Source organism: Carassius gibelio, chromosome A18 (genome assembly GCF_023724105.1).
Source record: "Carassius gibelio isolate Cgi1373 ecotype wild population from Czech Republic chromosome A18, carGib1.2-hapl.c, whole genome shotgun sequence".
Classification (NCBI taxonomy): Eukaryota; Metazoa; Chordata; class Actinopteri; order Cypriniformes; family Cyprinidae; genus Carassius; species Carassius gibelio.
This window is the reverse complement of record NC_068388.1, coordinates 25,731,845-25,751,210: the sequence shown is the minus strand read 5'-3', so window position 1 is coordinate 25,751,210 and position 19,366 is coordinate 25,731,845. Positions and strand designations below refer to the sequence as shown.

Genomic DNA, 19,366 nt, shown 5'->3' with positions numbered 1-19,366 from the left:
TTAGGCTTCTTGTGCATACAAAAATCTACACACACACAGGATGTCCAAGTTGCTTGGACATCCTGACTGCGGGTGTCACTCCTGACTGTGGGTGTCACTGTTGGACAGTGTTTTTTCTACTTCCTGTTTGCCTTCTGTAGCTAATCGTAGCTTCGTGTAGCTGTTTTTATTTTTATTTTTTATCTCTAGAATCTTTATCTTACTATCACTCTCTGTTTTTTAAAGTGATAAAATATAACTTAATTCACACCATATTTCTGATATTATCGATCAATCTTATCAGAATAATTTTGATCGTTCACAATTATTTTATATCCGTGAGTGCAGTACACCTGCAAAGCGTTAGCACTCGTTAGCTTGTCATTAGCATTTTCATTCGAACCTATCGTTGTTTTATTTTCTCCTCTCCTTTCTCTCGCTCCAGTTTTTCACAAGTTCATCAAACAACCGCAGTAAGAATATTTCATGAAGCACGGTGAGTAATGGATTTTCCTGCTATTGTTATTTGCACCTCTTGCCACATGTACAGTTTATCTATCTCTGTCACACATGAGGGATTCACGTGTGATAAATGCAGGGAAATAGTTAGGCTGACAGAGAAGATTTCAGAATTAGAGACACGCATCCAAACTTTAATTGAGGACAGTAAGAATGTTAAGGTTCTAGATATGGATTTGAATGCATCTAGCATTCTGTCATTCTCCATTCTGTCACCGATGGAGTTTCGGTTCCTTGCCGCTGTCGCCTCTGGCTTGCTTAGTTGGGGTCACTTCATCTACAGCGATATCGTTGACTTGATTGCAAATAAATGCACAGACACTATTTAAACTGAACAGAGATGACATAACTGAATTCAATGATGAACTGCCTTTAACTATCATTCTGCATTATTGACACACTGTTTTCCAAATGAATGTTGTTCAATTGCTTTGACGCAATGTATTTTGTTTAAAGCGCTATATAAATAAAGGTGACTTAACTTGACTTGACACACACACACACACACACACACACAGCTTTTTTTGGTGCAATGAGATTTTAACAGTGGATTAAGTGTTTATATACTTTTGGGGGCCTCTGTATATATTCATGTGCAAATTAAGCAGTTCATGACCCAAAATATGCAATGCAAAATTTCTTAGATTGACTATTATATGTCGAAACAAGTAAGAAGGTCCTCAGATATTTAACACAGCACTGTGATTAAGAAAATGAAGAGCGTGTCGATCATAAAGTGAAGGAGAATTCCATAAAAGAGGATATTAGCCATCTTAACATAAACATTCCTACACTGTGTGTGTCCGCATTGTGTGTGTTTGTAAAACCCAAGCATAAAGCTCTCTCACCCTTGAGTTGGAGGACACAAAGCTGCTCTCTTCGCTGGAGAACTGACTCCCTCTGTGTTCCCCTTCAAATACACTTTATTCCTCTTCTCCCTCCTTTATCCGACCTCTCTGCACCCCCATCACGACCTAAAACCATATTTACCATGCTTGAATTCCCCGTCATGTTCCCCCTGATGGTGTTTATCACAATACTGATAAGGTTAAGGCCACTGGGCCGGTCCAGAATGAAATCCTCTTCTTTTGAGTAATGGCTGTTTATATTGGGGTGGTAATGCAGCATTCTAGAAGAGCCAGCTGTTGTCTCACACTTGCCATGGAGATCAGAATACCAAAACAGATAGATGAAGTCATGTCCCAGCCAAAATAACTTTATCATGCCTCCAGGTCCAGACCAAGAATTTTTGTTTTTTAAATAAAATACTATATACCTATGTATAGGACCTACTCTTACAGTGTGCTAAACCATATTGAATCTGCACTTGTAGTATATTTCAAATCTTCAAGGAATTTACACACACACACATATATAAAAACTGCATGGGGAAACCTTTCACTCACTAATATAATATTGATTAAATAAATATAAATATAATATTGATATAAAAAAAATAACTTAAGTGAATTAAACAAAGATACTTTCATGACTGTTTTGTAAAACACTTAAGTACATTTTACCTTTTGTAATAATGTACATTTTTAAGTTTTATTTTATAGTACATTTAAAATCATTATGATTTAATAATATTTTGTCATGCTATAAAGAATTACACTTCATTTGATGTTGAGTAACATACTAAAGCACATGTAAAGATTGATTATAATTGTATTGTGCTATTTATTATTACACAATTAATAATTTTACTATAAAATTGTGTTTGGAACTATATTGTTGTAATAAGTTTCATAACGATCCCCCAAAGGTGAATTTACCCTCTAATGAATTGATGATTATAGTTCTTAACTAACAGCCATTTCGACTTAAAGATGAAGATTTATTAATGTTGTCCACTAGTGTGAGTCAGGATCAATCTTTTAATCCTGATCTTTTTCTATTAGATGTGCATAGATTTAGTTCATTTGTATAAGCATGGTGTACTGACTGTTTAGTTATATATATATATATATATATATATATATATATATATATATATATATATATATATATACATATTATACAATTTCTATAAGACATTTATTATTGTGGCGTGAATATTAAAACAAACACTTAAACTGCAAGCATTATTATACACAATTATATAAATAAAAGATAAAGATAAAGTTTTGAGGTGAAGGGAACTTGAATAATTCTGTTAGACAACTAAAACAGTTAGAAATGCACAGATGTGCTGTGACATCAAGCTTCAAGTTTTTTATTATGTGTTTCTTTGGCAATGCAGTCCATGAACTTTACCTTGTTAGTCTCATTTACCAGAGCACTGAACATCCAGGCCCTTTGCTGTCAGTGATATAATGTACCTTTACAGGTCAGTTTTTAGCAGAGTCTGGGTCTGAGATGATATAATAGTCAGTACTCACTGATATAAGGAACATATGTTTCACTGTGATGGTGCGGACTTCATTGGTTATACTTCATAAAACAATTTGATTTAAGATGGTAAATTTGCTCATCTTCAATTATGCAATCTCTGAGTCTTATTACGTCGCCTGTGTGTTAGTGCAAATCGAGTGAAAAAAAAAAAAAAAAAAGCAGAGGACGTCGGTGATGTTTATGGCAGTGTCTTCTGGGATGCTTCAGAATCTAACGTGAATGATTCCATCATCGCTCTGCACAGAGAGATACAAATGACCAGAAAGAAAGAGAACATGAGACAAATCCATGTATTGTCTTCAGCGATCTAATCTGGGCGCAGACACATGCTCGACGGATGTCCAAATTTGCATCTTATTGAGTGTCAAGTTATTAGCCTGACAAAGTAGAGCTGTTGTTCAAGTCTTCTGGGTGGTGTGTGTCTGGGGAATCCCAGTCTCCAAAGAGAGGGAATGGCAAGCATGGAAAGATCTCAGCAGAGAGCGACACTGCGCCCTGCTGGACAAACACTACTTTATACATGAAACGGTTTGGATGATTCGTTTGATGATTTTTGATGTTGGTGATTTATTACAAGTCATGAATCTAAATATATATAAATCCCAGCTATTTCCAGCTTATCCACGATCATACTAATTTTAATGTACTTAAACTTTTAAATTGAATACGGTCACATAACAGCAACCCAGCAAACAGAGAGCAATCTCAGAACGCTGGCTAATGTTCTCTCAAAGTTATGAACAAACGTTCTTCCAGTAACATTAATACAATATTCATTCAATGCTATCTGGACTTTAATAGTGTTCTCAAAACATTTGCACAGAAATGTTATTCACACATTATTCACTCGAATGTTTTATTTCCAAAACCTTTGTTAAATGTTGCATAAGTGTTTGTGAATGTTCAGACAACATTCAAATGTAACGTTCACATACTATTGAGAAAAAAAAAGGAAAGTTTGAATGTTCAGAGAATAATGTGTTCATAACTTAACGGGAACGTTCAAAGTTCTTATAACATATGGGGAGCAAACAGGCTGAAATAGATACGAAAGCATGAATAAAAACACAGAAGAAGCCAAAGAAGCCAAGCATGGCTCGGTTGGTTCCAGCTGGAGTTTCCTCCACTTCACTTCAGCTGGCGGTCAGCGGGTGTTGATGACGGAGGCGGTGGCTGTGTTTCACATGGTGTTGTCGTAGTCGGGTGTGGAGAGCTGTGGTGTCGATCCCTGAGGGTTCTTCCAGGAGCCAGAGACCCACTCCTCCTGTGCTTTACTCATGCTGCCGCCACTGCCACGATAGAAGTTATGAACCTGCAAAGATCAGTCAAAAGAAATGCACTGAAGCATACTTTCAAATAGACCACTCATACGTCTATACTTAAGTTCAAACTGAATGTTTTCAGACACTTAACTGCATGTTATTTACAATGAAATGTATTATAAATGTAATTAATATTAAATGCAGTTAATAGAAGTTAAGAGAGTTTGCTGACCCACTTAAGCAGAACTTCAGTGTATATTGTATATGTCATTTCATAATTACTTCTACTGTCTTTGAAATATGGTTATAGTTACTGCTGGATATACTGAGAAGCATTTACGGTAAGCTAGAATATACTTTAATGCTATTGCTATTGAAACTTCTATGTCATGTATATGGAACGATATTCTGGACAATATATTTAAAAGGAATTGAGTTTTCAATTTCCAGTCACAAATTGAAAACGCAATTGCGTTTGAATATGGTCTGGAATAGTGTTTCTTTTTTTTTCTGACATTTGCAGTGATGAAGTTAAAGTTTAGTAGATTTTAAATATATTAACTTTATACAGCAGTTGTTTCTGGTTCTGGATTCTGATTGGCTGAGAGCCTTTTCCAACAGTGCAATATTCCAGTGATAACAGAACTCCAAAATAAGTGTTCATCTTTAAAGCACAATTAAAGTTTATTAAAACACAATTTAAATTAACTTTCAAACAAAAATTTCAATTATTTCAAAGTGCACTTTTTTAAAGTATATTTAATGGTGTTGTGTTGTGAAACAGTTATGAAAGTGTCTCCCTTTTTCAATAATATTTGCATCAGATCTAATAACAAAATACAGCAAAATTACATAAAAAAAATGCAATAAATAAATAAAATTAAAACTATAACTAAAAAAAAAAAAAAAAAAGGAATCATGATATACAGTATGAATATATAGATGCTGAAATAACATTTGTAGTTTGATTTTTAACAAGCACAAATCTTACGGTAAATGATTTATTCACTCTTGCATCTAATTAACAAGCATTGCATGCTGCAGCATCACATTTAATGAGACACCAGACACCAGACATGTCTGCTAAACGATCTGTAACTACTGACAGACAACGAGGCAAAGCTTGAACAGATCAGAGAGGGCCAAACCTTTGTGAGCACGACGAATGAGACGACAGCGACTGCGGTGAACATGAGCGTGGGGATCAACATGATGATGGAGGCAAAGACACTCGTGCCAAAGAAGGAGATGGTGCCCAACCAGCCGCTGAAACACAGAGATCAGACCCGAAGACACGGAGAAGAATCAATAATGACACACGCTACTCTGTGTGGTATGCATCCTGATATTTGAGCATTGATTGTTTTGTTTTAGCATAATCTCACCAAACACCCCATCCTGGTATACCAATGGCCTGAATTATAGCAATACAAAGTTGTGCCATGAACACAAAGAAGAACGCCATGAAGTAGAACGAGCTGTCGGTCCTGAAAGAAAGAAAGAAAGAAGGAAAGAAAGAAAAAAAAGAAAGAAAGAAAGAAAGAAAGAAAGAAAGAAAGAATAATAATAATAGTAATAATACAAATAAATAAATATACATTTAACTCACGATGATGAATAATAAATACTAATCATTTCATAAAATATAAATGTATTAATACAATACAAAATTATAATAAATTAAGATGAATACAAATATATTTTAAATTATATTCAACATATAAAATCTCTACAATTTAACAATTTGATAAACTGGTAGACTGGTGCACACTTGAAGGCATTGTAAATGGGTCAGAATTATTTATTATTATTATTATTATTATTATTATTGTTGTTATTGTTATTATTATTATTATTAAACTTATTAGACCTTTACCCTATAATAATAATAATAATAATAATAATAATAATAATAATAATAATAATAATAATAATAATAAGCTAATACAATAATAATAATACTAATACAAATGATCAAAAATAATAATGAATAAATAATGAGATATATATATACAGACGAAAAGTTTGGAAACATTACTATTTTTAATGTTTTTGAAAGAAGTTTCTTCTGCTCATCAAGCCTGCACTTATTTTATCAAAACTACAGAAAAAAACTGTAATATTGGGAAATATTATTACAACTTAAAATAATAGTTTTCTATTTGAATATACTTAAATAAATAAAAAATTATTCCTGTGATACAAAGCTGAATTTTCAGCATCATTACTCCATCCTTCAGTGTCACATGTAACATCAGTCGATCACATGATCATTTAGAAATCATTCTAATATTCTGATTTATTATGAGTGTTGGAAACAGTTCTGCTGTCGAATATATTTGATCAATAAAAGGTTAAAAAGAACTGAATTTATTCAAAAAAAAAAAAAAAAAAAAATTCTAATAATATATTTTCTTTACTAACACTCTTTATCAATGTAACACATCCTTTCTGAATAAAAGTATTGCTTTTATTTTAAAAAAAGAAAGAAAAAAATTACTGACCCCAAATTACTGACCAGTAGTGTATATTGTTATTACAAAACATTAATATTTTAAAAACATAGCTTTTTTTTTTTTACTTTTTATTCATCAAAGTATCCTTAAAAAGTCTCACATGTTCTGAAAAAATATTAAGCAGCAGAACTGTTTCCAACTTTGATAATGAATCATCATATTAGAATGATTTCTAAAGGATCATGTGATAATGATCCTAAAAATTCAGCTTTGCATCACAGAAATAAATGATCATTTAAAGTAGAATAAATTTAAAAACAATTATTTTAAATTGTAATAATATATCACAATATTACTGTTTTTTTCTGTATTTTTGATCAAATAAATGCAGGCTTTATGAGCAGACGACACTTCTTTCAAAAACATTAAAAATAGTAATGTTTCCAAACTTTTGGTCTGTACTGTATTTTTATATATATATATATATATATATATATATATATATATATATATATATATATATATATATATATATATAATCCATAACAATAACCAGATGATAAACTAGTGTTCTGTGGCTCACTTGAAGGCGTTGTAAATGGGTCTGAACCAGCAGACGTAAGAGCAGGGGGTGAAGAGAATAACCCAGAGGAGAGACATGCCGAAGTTAGTCACTCCTCCACCTCCAAACATCCACGCCATACAGCCCAAGAAGTTCACCAGCAGCGTCACCCCGTACACTGGGACACAACAGAACATCAAACCAGGGCTGCGTTTCCCAAAAGCATCATTAACTATGGTCACAAGTTCAAACAGAGAACATGCTTGAGCACACAGAGGAACCAGAGGAACCCGAACTACTGATGATGCATGCTGCCATACAGTTTAGACAATAATTCAGATTACACACACAACTGTGAGATGCAGTCTTAACTATGCAATCATATTATATGTATGTATATAGGTTGCATGCATGAAAAATATATTTTTATAATTCTAAGAATGTAAAAATAAATAAATAGTATGAATAATAATGTGTTAATAAGAAGAATTTGTACAAAAGCATGCCATTTGACTCAAAAGCAGCACACAGAGGATACCTTTGGCAGGATCAGCTACAGACAGGATCTACAGCAAGAGACGACAATCATTAATGTATAAACAGCCGGATACGCTGTCCTTCACATTAGACACGTGTTTCTCAGCTTTACTGAAAACTGGATCCCATCATTTCTGAATCCCCTCAGACAAAAAAAAAATAGTGCAGTGACCAAATGAGTGTGAATCACCTCTACAGTTACAGGCTTACCCAGTTTTCAGTCATGTAGGTTATGTGCAAGATATACTGCATGTCAAATAAATGTGTAAAACATACAAGTACTTAATAATTACAATGATTTGTAATTACATGTTTGTCATGATGAAGTTGCAGTTTAGAACAATTAAACATTTACTTAAAAAGTAAGTGTACTTAGAGAAACAGTCATGAAAATATCTGTTTCAGTGGTCTTTTATTTCATTTTATTATTACACTAATATTGTATTAAATATAAAAAAATATATATAAAAAACTGTATATTGTACAGTTAAAAAAAATTATATATATATATATATATATATATATAGCTTTAAGATTTTAGTGCACATCTAATACAATTAAGCATACTTCATTTCAATAATAATCAAGATAATATTATTTAGCAATATTTGAAGATATGTAAGATATTCTTAACAGTTTTTATTTGAGTTTCAATTTGCTTTTTAGGCAAAACTAATTGAAAAATTGAATATATGTAAAAATATACAAAACCCATATCCTAAATATATATTTATTTATTTCACAACCACATATTCCACAGACTAAATTACCATACAATGCACGTTTATGCCTCTGGTGTCCGAGACAGAACATGCGTGGACTATTTCCACAGAATCCCTGTGCATTAGAGCTCAGTGTTATTCGTGTGTTTCCAGACTCACGGATCCACAGATGGTACAGTCTCTTGCACATGGTGCGGTGCTGGTCAGGAATCTCCTCAAAGTCCTGGTGGAAGCACGGCTTCAGAGGAATAAAGCCAGGCAGAGGAGGGAAGTTGTTTTCTACAGGACAGATAAACAGAGCAATGCATCAATGTAAAGTACTGTTTGTTATTCTTGTGTAATGAATTAAACATATGCATTGATTCAGAGCCCTTACCAGCCATTGGGAAATAAGTGACGGCGACCTGTTCTTAAGAGCTTTGAATCTATAAGTGAAGAACATGCATATGATGAACCCATGTTTCTGGAGCACTGAACAACACAAGGGCATGTAGGGGTATGTTGTCACAGAGTTTGGGATAGATAATCATTTTTATTTGACCAGAAATACAGTAAAAACAGTAAAAATTGTTAAATATTATTACAATCTAATGATGCTCCGCTGTATTTTCAGCATCATTCCTCCAGTCTTCAGTGTCACATGATCTTCAGAAATCATGAAAATATGATGATTTACTGCTCAAGGAACATTTCTGATTATTATCAATGTTGAACACAGTTGTGCTGCTCAATATTTCTGTGGAAACCGTGATACTGAAGACTGGAGTCATGAGAAAAAAAATTAAATAGTAATATATATATATATATATATATATATATATATATATATATATATATATATATATATATATATTACTGTATTTTTTTATCAAATAAATGCAGAAGAGACTTCTTTCAAAGACATTTAAAGGTCTTAATGACTCCCAGCTTGACACTGCTAATTTATATTAACATTAATTACTGCAATAAGAAAAGAGGTACTTGAGGTACTGTCCATATTAGCCTAAATATATGGGGTTCTGAATATAGTATTGGACAAACAGGAGGCAAAAGTCAAAAAGATGTCTGAAATATATTTAAAGTTCAGCTGAAGAACTGCGTTTAGTTTCAGACACAGAGTGTTGAAGTGAATAGTGTTTAATGTGTCGATGTCTGCAGGCTGGGAGTGACTTAAGAGCTGCTGGATTGAGACGCAGGATCACAGGTGTGTGTGTGTGTGTGTGTGTGTGTGTGTGTTTTCTAAACTGACTCGTATATTGACACTTTAACCTGCATTTCAACGCGAATTGCAACATTTAGTGTCCTCGGACTATTGGTCACATGATCCCCAATGCTGCATTTGTGAGTTTCTCGGCCACTCACTGCACACACTGAGCAAATGAATCTCATCCATCAGAGCAGCTCAAGTTAAGCTCGAGCACTGACAGACACTCAATGGAGAGGGAAATAATCGCCTTACCTTCTGCACACCGGCGCCTCTACAGTAGCATGGCTTTCTAGTGAATACTTAAACACTCAAAACTGACACTGGTTTCTTCAGAATGTTTATAATAAAGTGTGTCGTAATCTTCAATGAGTGCGAGTCAACATTCCCGCGCATATCCAGACACAGCAGTGACTACGCTCAGGGATTTAAGCCTTTACGTTCTGAACACGCCCCCTTCCACCTTGTTGGCCAATCACCGCTCTGGATGGCGGTTGCTGTCCGCTGGCCGCAGTGCTGAAATTGTTGTTTGGTGGGCGTGTTAAAAACGGAAACCTTCGACCACCGACTGAACACATCATTTGAGTATTTTCATACATATAAAACAAATGCATTTTCCAAAAGTGTTAGCAGAGAAACTAGAGTGGAGTTCTTCCTAACTGTAAATAAATAAATGAATAAATAAGATACTATAACTGTCTGAGTGAAAATTGTTTATGCAATATTTTTAGTGCACGTGCATTTGCATCATTTCACCACTAAGAGGCATCAACTACAGTAATGTTTTTTTTTTCCCCATATTTTTGATCAATTAAATGCAGCCTTGATGAGGATGAGATTATATATATATATATAGTTGTGTGTTCAAGTCTCGGGCCGGCAAAACCATGACTTAGGTGCCCTTGAGCAAGGCACTGAACCCCCAGCTGCTTCCCGGGCGCCGCAGCATAAATGATGCCCACTGCTCCGGGTGTGTGTTCACAGTGTGTGTGTTCACTGCTCTGTGTGTGTGCAATTTGGATGAGTTAAATGCAGAGCACAAATTCTGAGTATGAGTCACTATACTTGGTTGTATGTCACTTCACTTTCAAAATGTGAATATTCCGTTTTGAGCTTGCTTAGTTTGATTAATTTTGAGTGTAAATACTGGGCACCTCTTAAGCTAGTTTAGAACATGCAACCACAATAACGGGAAAGACTTCTGACTTGAAAGTTGTCCAGAAGACAATCATCAACACCCTCCACAAGGAGGGTAAAACACAGAAGGTCATTGCTGAAAGAGCTGGCCGTTCACAGAGTGCTGTATCAAAATATATTCATCGAAAGTTGACTGGAAGGAACCTTCCTGATAATGTTCGGGGATCTCTTTCACCAAGCATTCAATCTCATATTTAGTGACAGCAGTTGCATCTGATCAAATGTGCATTATTTTTCTTTAGCTTGGGTTAAACTAATTAATTTTACTTTGTTGGAAGAGCAGCTATGCTAATGATGTCTCTATTTGTTTCTCTATTTTGTTTCTGGTGGGATCTTCATCCCGTGGTAACTAGGATTTACGCAAGCTCCAGTCTGGATCCAGAACACCTGAGAAGAGATGATGCTGACCTCAGATGATGCTAACCCTGAATCAACAACAGAACTAATAAATATTGATACTTACTCTGCAATCACATTATAAGTGTTGTTAATGGTGTTCAATGTCTGGTTGACTACGTCTTGTATACATTTTTCTGAAAATTCCTGTCATATGCACATGAACGGACAGTGACCACCTATAAGCTACTACTAAATACTGTAGACTTAATTTTCTGTAAAGTTGCATTGCAATGATTTGTATCGTAAAAAGTGCAATACAAATAAACTTGAATTGAATTGCACTTAGATGAACCTCACAGAGAATCTATGGGGTATTGTGAAGAGGAAGATAAGAAACATCTGGCAAACAATACAGACGAGCTGAAGACCGCTTTTAAAGCAGCATGGGCTTCAGTAATGCCTCAGTAATGCCACAGACCTTCATGCCAAGCCTTATATAATTATACCTGCTTTGGAGATCTTGAACATTTCTGTTTTCTGTTTGCCTAATGGATGAAGCTGTCCTTCAGTCTGCTGGTCCTGGCCCGGAGACTCCGAAAGTCTCCTCCCTGATGGTAGCAGACTGAAGAAGCTGTGTGATTGGTGAGTGGGATCACCTGAGATGCTGTCACCCCCCAACAGTACACAAACAGACACAGAGGTAGAGCCGAGGAAAGATTGGGCTCTCATCTCCTCCTTTTGACAGATTTATTCCCCATCAAATTTAGGTCTACTGTAGGTGGGATATTACGAAAGCAAAAAGCAGAAAACAATACCAATAACATTGGTTTATTAACACAGTTTTCCCCAAGTCATGTGCACACCAGTGACTATAGTTGCTGCTTGGACTTTTGACAAAGTATACCAAAAACTATAGATCTCCTGTAAGATTTGTTTTGCTTGGATGATTCTAGACAACTTCATGATTATGTAGATATATACATGTATCGACAAAAAATACTTATTAGTAACATGAAATTGAGAATTTTTTCTCCTTGAAATCCTCTAGTTGGTTGTTTGCTTGCATGTAGTAATGTAGTATTTCTACAAGAGATTCTGCTGTAAAACTTGAAATATATATATATATATATATATATATATATAACAAATGCATACACTATCGGTTAACAACTTTACAGCTTATAGCAGTTCTGTCTTTAAAGATTTACAAATTATTGTTCAAAATCACTTCTGTGTAAAAAAAAAAAACAAACAAAAAAAAAACAACAACAATGGGATTTTTACTTCTGAAACCCGATTGGCTGACATGTATATTGTGGGCGGGGTTTGAAGAGCATGTGTGTAAAGGTTATCATAACTAAGATCACTTACCACATAAAACTGCATGATTTCATAGAATTAAAAAAAGACTGCATACGATTATTTGTGATTTTTAAATATTTTATTAGGTTATAATTTGCAGAGCTTAAAATATTAAATCGCTTTTAACTTAAAGTATTATTAAAATACATAAAACAAAAGCCAGAACTGAGGAGCCCTGAAAAAACGCCAACTAAAACCAAAAAACGAAAAGAAACAAGAAAACCGAGAAATAAATTAAATTAAAGGAAAAGGTCCGATCTTCTCGTCTCAACACAAACTCTCTGAACAGTGATGAAGGGAGAACTAAAACATCTCTCGCTCTCTCAGTCGCTCCAACATAATAATCTTTGCAATCCATACATAGACACTAAGTGTACATTCTTTTCCTTTCACAAATTGTCTTTCAGAGTGAGGCCAGACATGATTACAAGCCCAGACGCTTCGGATTCAACAGCAGACAAATGCGAATGTCTTTGTCACTCGAGGTCCCGGCCGCCCGGTTCTCCTCGGCTCTCCTCTACAGTGGTCAACACAAGTCTGATGGGATTGATATATGATGAGTAAAGTGACACCGAGAGGCTTATTGGTGAGCAGGTAGCATTGACAGCTCTCTCAGTTCCTGAGTGCAAAAGCCTTGAACACACACACACACACACACACACACACCCCTTTTACCCTATAAAAATGGAAAAGAAACCTGTATACCGTAGACAAGGACCAGGCCGACACCCTTATCAAACCAAGAGAGGGGAAAGTGCTGCTCAAACGGGGCCAAAGACGAGGGAAGACGCGAAGGAGAGCGGAAACACAGTCAGGGTGTTCTTGGTTAAAGGGCTAGACGGCTGCGTCTGAGGTCACTCGGCGCTCTGAACTGGGTCCTAAAGAGAGCAATGTTCAGGGAGGGTGAGTCCCAGCAGTTCTTCTGAACCCCGGCTGGGCGCCGGACTCATCTCTCCGTCACGTGGTTCTGTGGCTGAGGGGGCAGCGGCGTGCACAGGGCCTCCGTCAGGTCCTCCATTATCGACGTCTCCTTGGGGTCCATCAGATTGAATTCCCTTATAAATACCACGAAGTGTGTGTAGAGTGTGTTTAGGTGTCCGTGCAGGTCCATGGCCACCGTCTCCTTGTAGTGGGACCAGTAGATGTGGGCCAGAACGTGGAAGAGATACCTGCAGATTTTCTTCACCAGCGAGTCGAAGGTGTTGGGGAACTCTTTACCTGCAGAGAACCAGACAAACTCCATCAGCAACACACGGTTAGACCAAATAAATGATGTATGCACTACTGTTCATGTATGTTTTTGTCTCTTCTGCTCATCGAGGCTGCATGTATGTGATCAGTAAAAATGGTAAAATATTACTGTAATCTAAAATATCAGTTTTCTGTGTGAATCTGTGTTAAAGTGTAATTTATTTTTGTGATGTGCAGCTGTATTTTCAGCATCATTAGTCCATTCTTCAGTGTCACTTTTTTTACTGATTTGCTGCTCAAGAAACTTTTATGATTATTATTAATGCGGAAACATTGTTTGTTTTTGTGGAAAGTGTGATACATTTTATTTTTCTTCTGATAAATAGAAAGGTCAAAAGTGCATCATTTATTAAAAATAGAAATCTTTTGTAGCAGTATTTTTCATTAGCTTCAATGTTATTTAGCATCAACATTTACAAGAATAAATAATAAACTGGCACTGTTATTTAACAGGTCTGAGGTAAAAAAAAAACAAAAAAAACAATGAAACTGTTTTTATTAACTGTAAATACTAATTAACTGAAAATGATTAACTGTTGTAGCTTGGGAAATCGTCCACATCTGTTTCTGTGTGTTTTAGTTTTCTACTAAAATTGACAATTTGCTTTAAAATAAACAAGCTGGAAAGGAAATATGATGTTCTTTAATATCACACATACACATGAATATGTAATTAAACACTTCCCTCACCAGGTGGCGCTACAGACTCACCGTATTTGGTGGGAAAGATGTCTTCATCCGTCACCAGCTTCTGAACTGAACTCATGACGAAATCCACGTACTGCGGCGCTGTGCACTTCGTCTTCTTCCCTTTCTCATCATACCAGTAGTACGTCCTGCCAAACACACAAACGGAGATGATGTTCCTTCGGCTGTATCCATCTACACCCTCGTACAAGAGCAGCACCATCATCTTTCCCAAAACAACTACACAACCTTCCTCCACAGAACACGGATCTCTCCACCAATCTGTTCTTCAAACTTCTGACAGTGAATCTTCCCATAAACATGAGCAGTATATTTATGATGTTATCCAATAAATGCTTCATTTAACCCTCTGAGGTCTAAGGGTATTTTTGGGGCCTGGAGAAGTTTTGCCATGCTCTGACATTTGTGCTTTTTACAGTTTCTTACAAAAATCTAAATGGCTAAAGTCTAATCTCACTGTAATCGGCACAAACTGGGCTATAATAATATATGAGCAGCATGTGTGTACATGATTGTATTTTTGAGAAACAAAAAAAAATGTTTTGCGTGGTTAGTGAAAAACTAAAAATATTAAATAACTTGAATAAGGCAATAAAACACATACAGAACATTGGTTCCCGGGATTTTTGAGAACTGGAGCTTGTAGCATAGAATTTTTCTTTCTAAATTATGTGAAAATCATCTTGTTTACTCACTCACAGAAAACAATATATTGATTTAAATTCCCAAGACACTTATTGTTTCTAAAAGTCATACGATTAGGCGTCAACTATCATTAATATCATTGAGATTTACACCTGAGAAGACAAAGACCCGCATAATGAGCTGCATAATGAGCCGCATAATGAGCCTTTCAGTCAGCTGTGTCACTGGGAGGGAGGAGTTACAAGAAAGAATGTGAGAACAAAATCAATCTATATAATTTTATGTTTGTAGTTTATTTAGAATATATTTAATTATCCCACAACATAATTTAATATCCACTTGGGGGAGCAGTTAAACAGTTTATTAGGAACAATCAAAGCTGACTTTCAAACTTATTTTTTTGCATCATTACTCCAGTCACACAATCCTTCAGAAATCATTTTAACAATCTGATTTTCTACAAAAAAATATTAATTGTTATTATTATTTTTATTAGTATTATTATTATTATTATTGTTGAAAAGAGCTGATAATATTTTTTCAGGGTTTTTTTTGGGGGGGGGGGTAAATTGAAAGATCAGCAATGTTTGTTACATTTGTTACGGTTACATTTATTTGTTACATTTATATTATTTACATCAAGCTTTTGAATGGTATAGTATTGAACATTTTTATTGAAACTTCATTATATTTCACTTGATTATACATTTAGTCAGGAACTATAGTTTGGAAAAAGTCTAACTAGTAAAATGTTCACACGTTAAGTGAAAACTAGTACAAGTTTGTATATAAATAAATTAAAAGATACTTATGTTTATAATCTCTGCTGAATAAAGTGCTTCATCCTTTTTTTCTGAGGAAATCCAAATCTCAAATCCTCAACCACATCACATCTTTTTGGGGTTAATTATGTCTTATTCCTCTTAACAGTAAAATAAAACATTTGAAGAACAGTCTCTCTGCGTTGTCTTCTGTTGTATGGCGTATTCAAGCCGCGCACTTCAGTGAAACATTAGAATCTGAATATTATAATAATTCATTAGAATCTGAATAGAGCCTTCAGCGCGGGGCGTGGTCACATTAGAAGATAATGAAGGGAGACGTGAAAAACAGACATCGCGTTGTTTTTATATGGATTTCTTTATTACAGAATATTTTTTTTCGGCACACCTTGTTTGTTATCTTTATTTTATAAAAGCACAACGTTTTGTTATTATGTCTTTATACAAACAAAAAAAAGAAAACCCTTTACAGATTCAATTGATGTATTGCTCTTATCTGTACGATCAAAACTGAAAGTGTAATTGAAGTTCTTTTCGGGGTTATCAGGAGAAAATGCCTCATAACGTGTATATGCGTTAATCGACTCCAGAGGTTAAAGGCTGACTAAGTTTCAGACACACTCCACCACTGGAGAAGGCATCAAACTGAAGGTGCTCTTCCTCTACCATCACACCCCGGGTCGGACCCCTGGGCGTCTGCAGGGTGTTTCACAGATACTCACGTGCTGCAGGCGGTCATGGCCGGACACGTGTCTCCGGTGCAGAACTCAGAGATCGTGCTGTACTGCAGGTTGATGAGGTTGAAGAACGTCGTGGCTGGAGAATCACACAAACCATTCAAAGATTAAGGAACGATAAAAAACAATGCATATAAATAGCATAATGCAATGTGTACCAAGTCATTATGTGAATCAGACGGCTTTGAGAAGCTTATTAAAATATGACTGGGTGACTTCTACGAGGTGTAATACATTTTCTAATCATCTAAACAAAATCTTTGCATTTTTTTTATACATTTTTAGAAATGTATGCAAATATGCATTTGCATTTTTCTTTTAAATAAAATTACATACTGTACATGATTAAAAAATATAATTGTAATTATATATTTGGCTATATGTCAACTCTAAATATGGAGAAATATAAAACATAGAATCACATATTCATCAAGACGACAAAGTCACATTTATAATGTGACAAAAAATATATATTTCAAATAAATGCTGTTTCTTTGAACTCTTTTTTTCAACTGTGAATCCAGAAAAATAAAACATGTCAATATCCACAAACATATGAATGTGTTCAACATTGATAATAATCAGAAATGTTTCTTGAGCAGTAAATCATCATATTATTCTGATTTCTGAAGATCATGTGACACTGAAGACTGGAGGAATGATGCTGAAAATACAGCGGAGCATCACAGAAATACATTACACTTTAACGCAGATACACACAGAAAACTGATGCTTTAGATTGCAATATTATTTTACTATATTACAGCAGCTTTGGTAATATATTAGATATGCATTTTATTTATATTCTATGAAATGTAGGAGATAATCAGCTCAACACACAGCGTCTGAGAGGACTGTGAGCGGATCCAGAGACAAGGCTTCAGTTAACCACAAACGGCAAAGATTTGCTTTAATAAGTGCTTGTGCACTTTGAAAGTGCACTAAAATTTCCTAAACGGAGCCATATTTTATGCTCTTTTTTTGCAGTTGCATGTTTCCTTTCCAGATCAGATGGAGGGAAATGCAAACAATGGTGTGATCGGTGGCTCAGGAATGTTATTCTGAGCTGGTTTTGTCATGCGGTTATATAACGCAGAGCTGAAATCATACATTCCCTCCGATGAAAAGAAAACACACCTAGTAACTAGACACAACCCCACAACCAAACATACCACAAGATGAAAAAAATATGCCTTGAACTGGGACCATTCTTTTTCTCTGCTGAAGGAAACGAGGAGAGACCTACTGTTGCTCGCGAGCCACTCGTTCAGATCGATCTCTCTCGGCAAAACCACCAGCTCCTTGAGCTCGAAGTCCACCACTCGCACTTTGGTGTATTCTGCCTCCAGATAAAGCTTCTTCTCTTCGGCGGACGGCTTCTTTCCATTGGGCTTCCCTTTGCCCTTCCTGTATGAGACGAAACGAGGACAAACAGAGGTTACTCAAACTCTGCCAGCGGTGTGAACAATGTCTGAATCTCTATAGAGCACCACATATTTAACACACACATACAGACACACACGTTATTTCCGAGGAGGCCTAGTAAATGTTTCTGGGTTATATAAGCACATACAGACACCTCATGCATTGCAGCAAACTACACAACGATCTGTGCACATGTTTTCCACTGCAGGTTTGCTCAGTTAACCTTGCCCTGTAATCAGCACAGCAGACCACAGACATCCAGGCTTCTCCTTCCACATCTATTTTTAGCGCAGGAGGGTTGTATTACCATCAGAGCCAGTGGCCCTCACACCACACCCGGATTAATACAGTAATGACAGCAGACTCCAACACAAGAGCTGCTTTCATGGAAAACAAGAGCTCTGAGAGCACCTTTACAGCACACATACACTGACAGGAGATGATGCTTTCAGACAAAACCACCGACAAACTTTTACTGTGTCCAAGATGACGGAGCGGGTCGAGAAAAATGTGCTGAAGGACGCCAGTTACTTTAATCTGTGGGGAGTAGACACCGTTTAGTGTACTAATATATATCTTAGGAAAACATTCTCCTATTACGGTTTTTATTTCTGAAAACAAACATTTTGGAAGCACTTTGCCAAAAAACGAAATGGAAAATGCTTTTTATTATATATATTTTTTATTTTGTTAAATAATACAAAATCATTTTGTAAGACATTTTCATTTAGCTCAATCATTTTAATGACCCTGAATTTACATATATAAATAAATAAATATATAAATTAATGCAAGCAAATAATAATAATTATTATTATTATTTGCATATCTTAGTAACAGCAGTGTGATATAAAGCCGTGTCTGTGTCTGTGTCCGTCTGAAAGCCTGCTCTATAGACAGCTGCTCCCATGATGTCTGACTCCGGGGCCCGGGGCCAGTTCAGGCTCTACACACAGAGACACACAGAGACCCGTCTTGTTGCTTTAGTGCTGAAGAAGCTGGACCCGAAACCTCAGCCAGAGGCCAGCGCTGCTAAACACACACACACACACACAATCTCTCTATCTCACACACACACACATGCACACACACACACACACACACACACAATCTCTCTATCTCACACACACACACACACACACACACACACACACACACACACAATCTCTCTCACACACACACACACACACACACACACACACACACACACACACACACACACACACACACACACACACGCAGGCACGTGCACACACACACACACACACACATGTTTGTTTCT

General features: G+C 35.7%; 2 protein-coding genes across 4 annotated transcripts in view; both read right to left on the bottom strand.

Moving 5' to 3' along the window:
• Positions 1–3,671: 3,671 nt before the first annotated feature.
• scamp5b (secretory carrier membrane protein 5b) lies at positions 3,672–10,102 on the bottom strand. Its single transcript, XM_052530825.1, has 7 exons — positions 9,894–10,102; positions 8,811–8,859; positions 8,594–8,713; positions 7,197–7,353; positions 5,543–5,644; positions 5,306–5,423; positions 3,672–4,207 (listed from the first exon to the last, which is right to left on the bottom strand). Exons 2-7 carry the CDS (start codon positions 8,815–8,817, stop codon positions 4,076–4,078), a joined length of 636 nt encoding a protein of 211 aa, XP_052386785.1. The 5' UTR covers positions 8,818–8,859; positions 9,894–10,102; the 3' UTR covers positions 3,672–4,075.
• A 2,475-nt stretch (positions 10,103–12,577) lies between these two features.
• Positions 12,578–19,366, bottom strand: part of LOC127933810 (MOB kinase activator 2) — a 37,846-nt gene continuing 31,057 nt past the window's right edge. For all 3 annotated transcript variants that reach the window (XM_052530823.1, XM_052530822.1, XM_052530821.1), the window contains exons 2-5: positions 17,906–18,066; positions 16,645–16,738; positions 14,499–14,623; positions 12,578–13,754 (exon numbers count right to left, since the gene is read on the bottom strand). In XM_052530823.1, coding sequence (XP_052386783.1) covers positions 13,483–13,754; positions 14,499–14,623; positions 16,645–16,738; positions 17,906–18,066 — 652 coding nt within the window. In that variant the 3' untranslated portion in view covers positions 12,578–13,482. The remainder of the gene's footprint in view (positions 13,755–14,498; positions 14,624–16,644; positions 16,739–17,905; positions 18,067–19,366) is intronic.

Excerpts from the sequence above, each read along its gene's own strand:
- scamp5b (XM_052530825.1), bottom strand. Across the intron at positions 5,424-5,542 it reads ATACCAGGATGGGGTGTTTG|CGGCTGGTTGGGCACCATCT; the intron begins GTGAGATTATGC and ends TCTGTGTTTCAG. Across the intron at positions 4,208-5,305 it reads CATTCGTCGTGCTCACAAAG|GTTCATAACTTCTATCGTGG; the intron begins GTTTGGCCCTCT and ends TGATCTTTGCAG.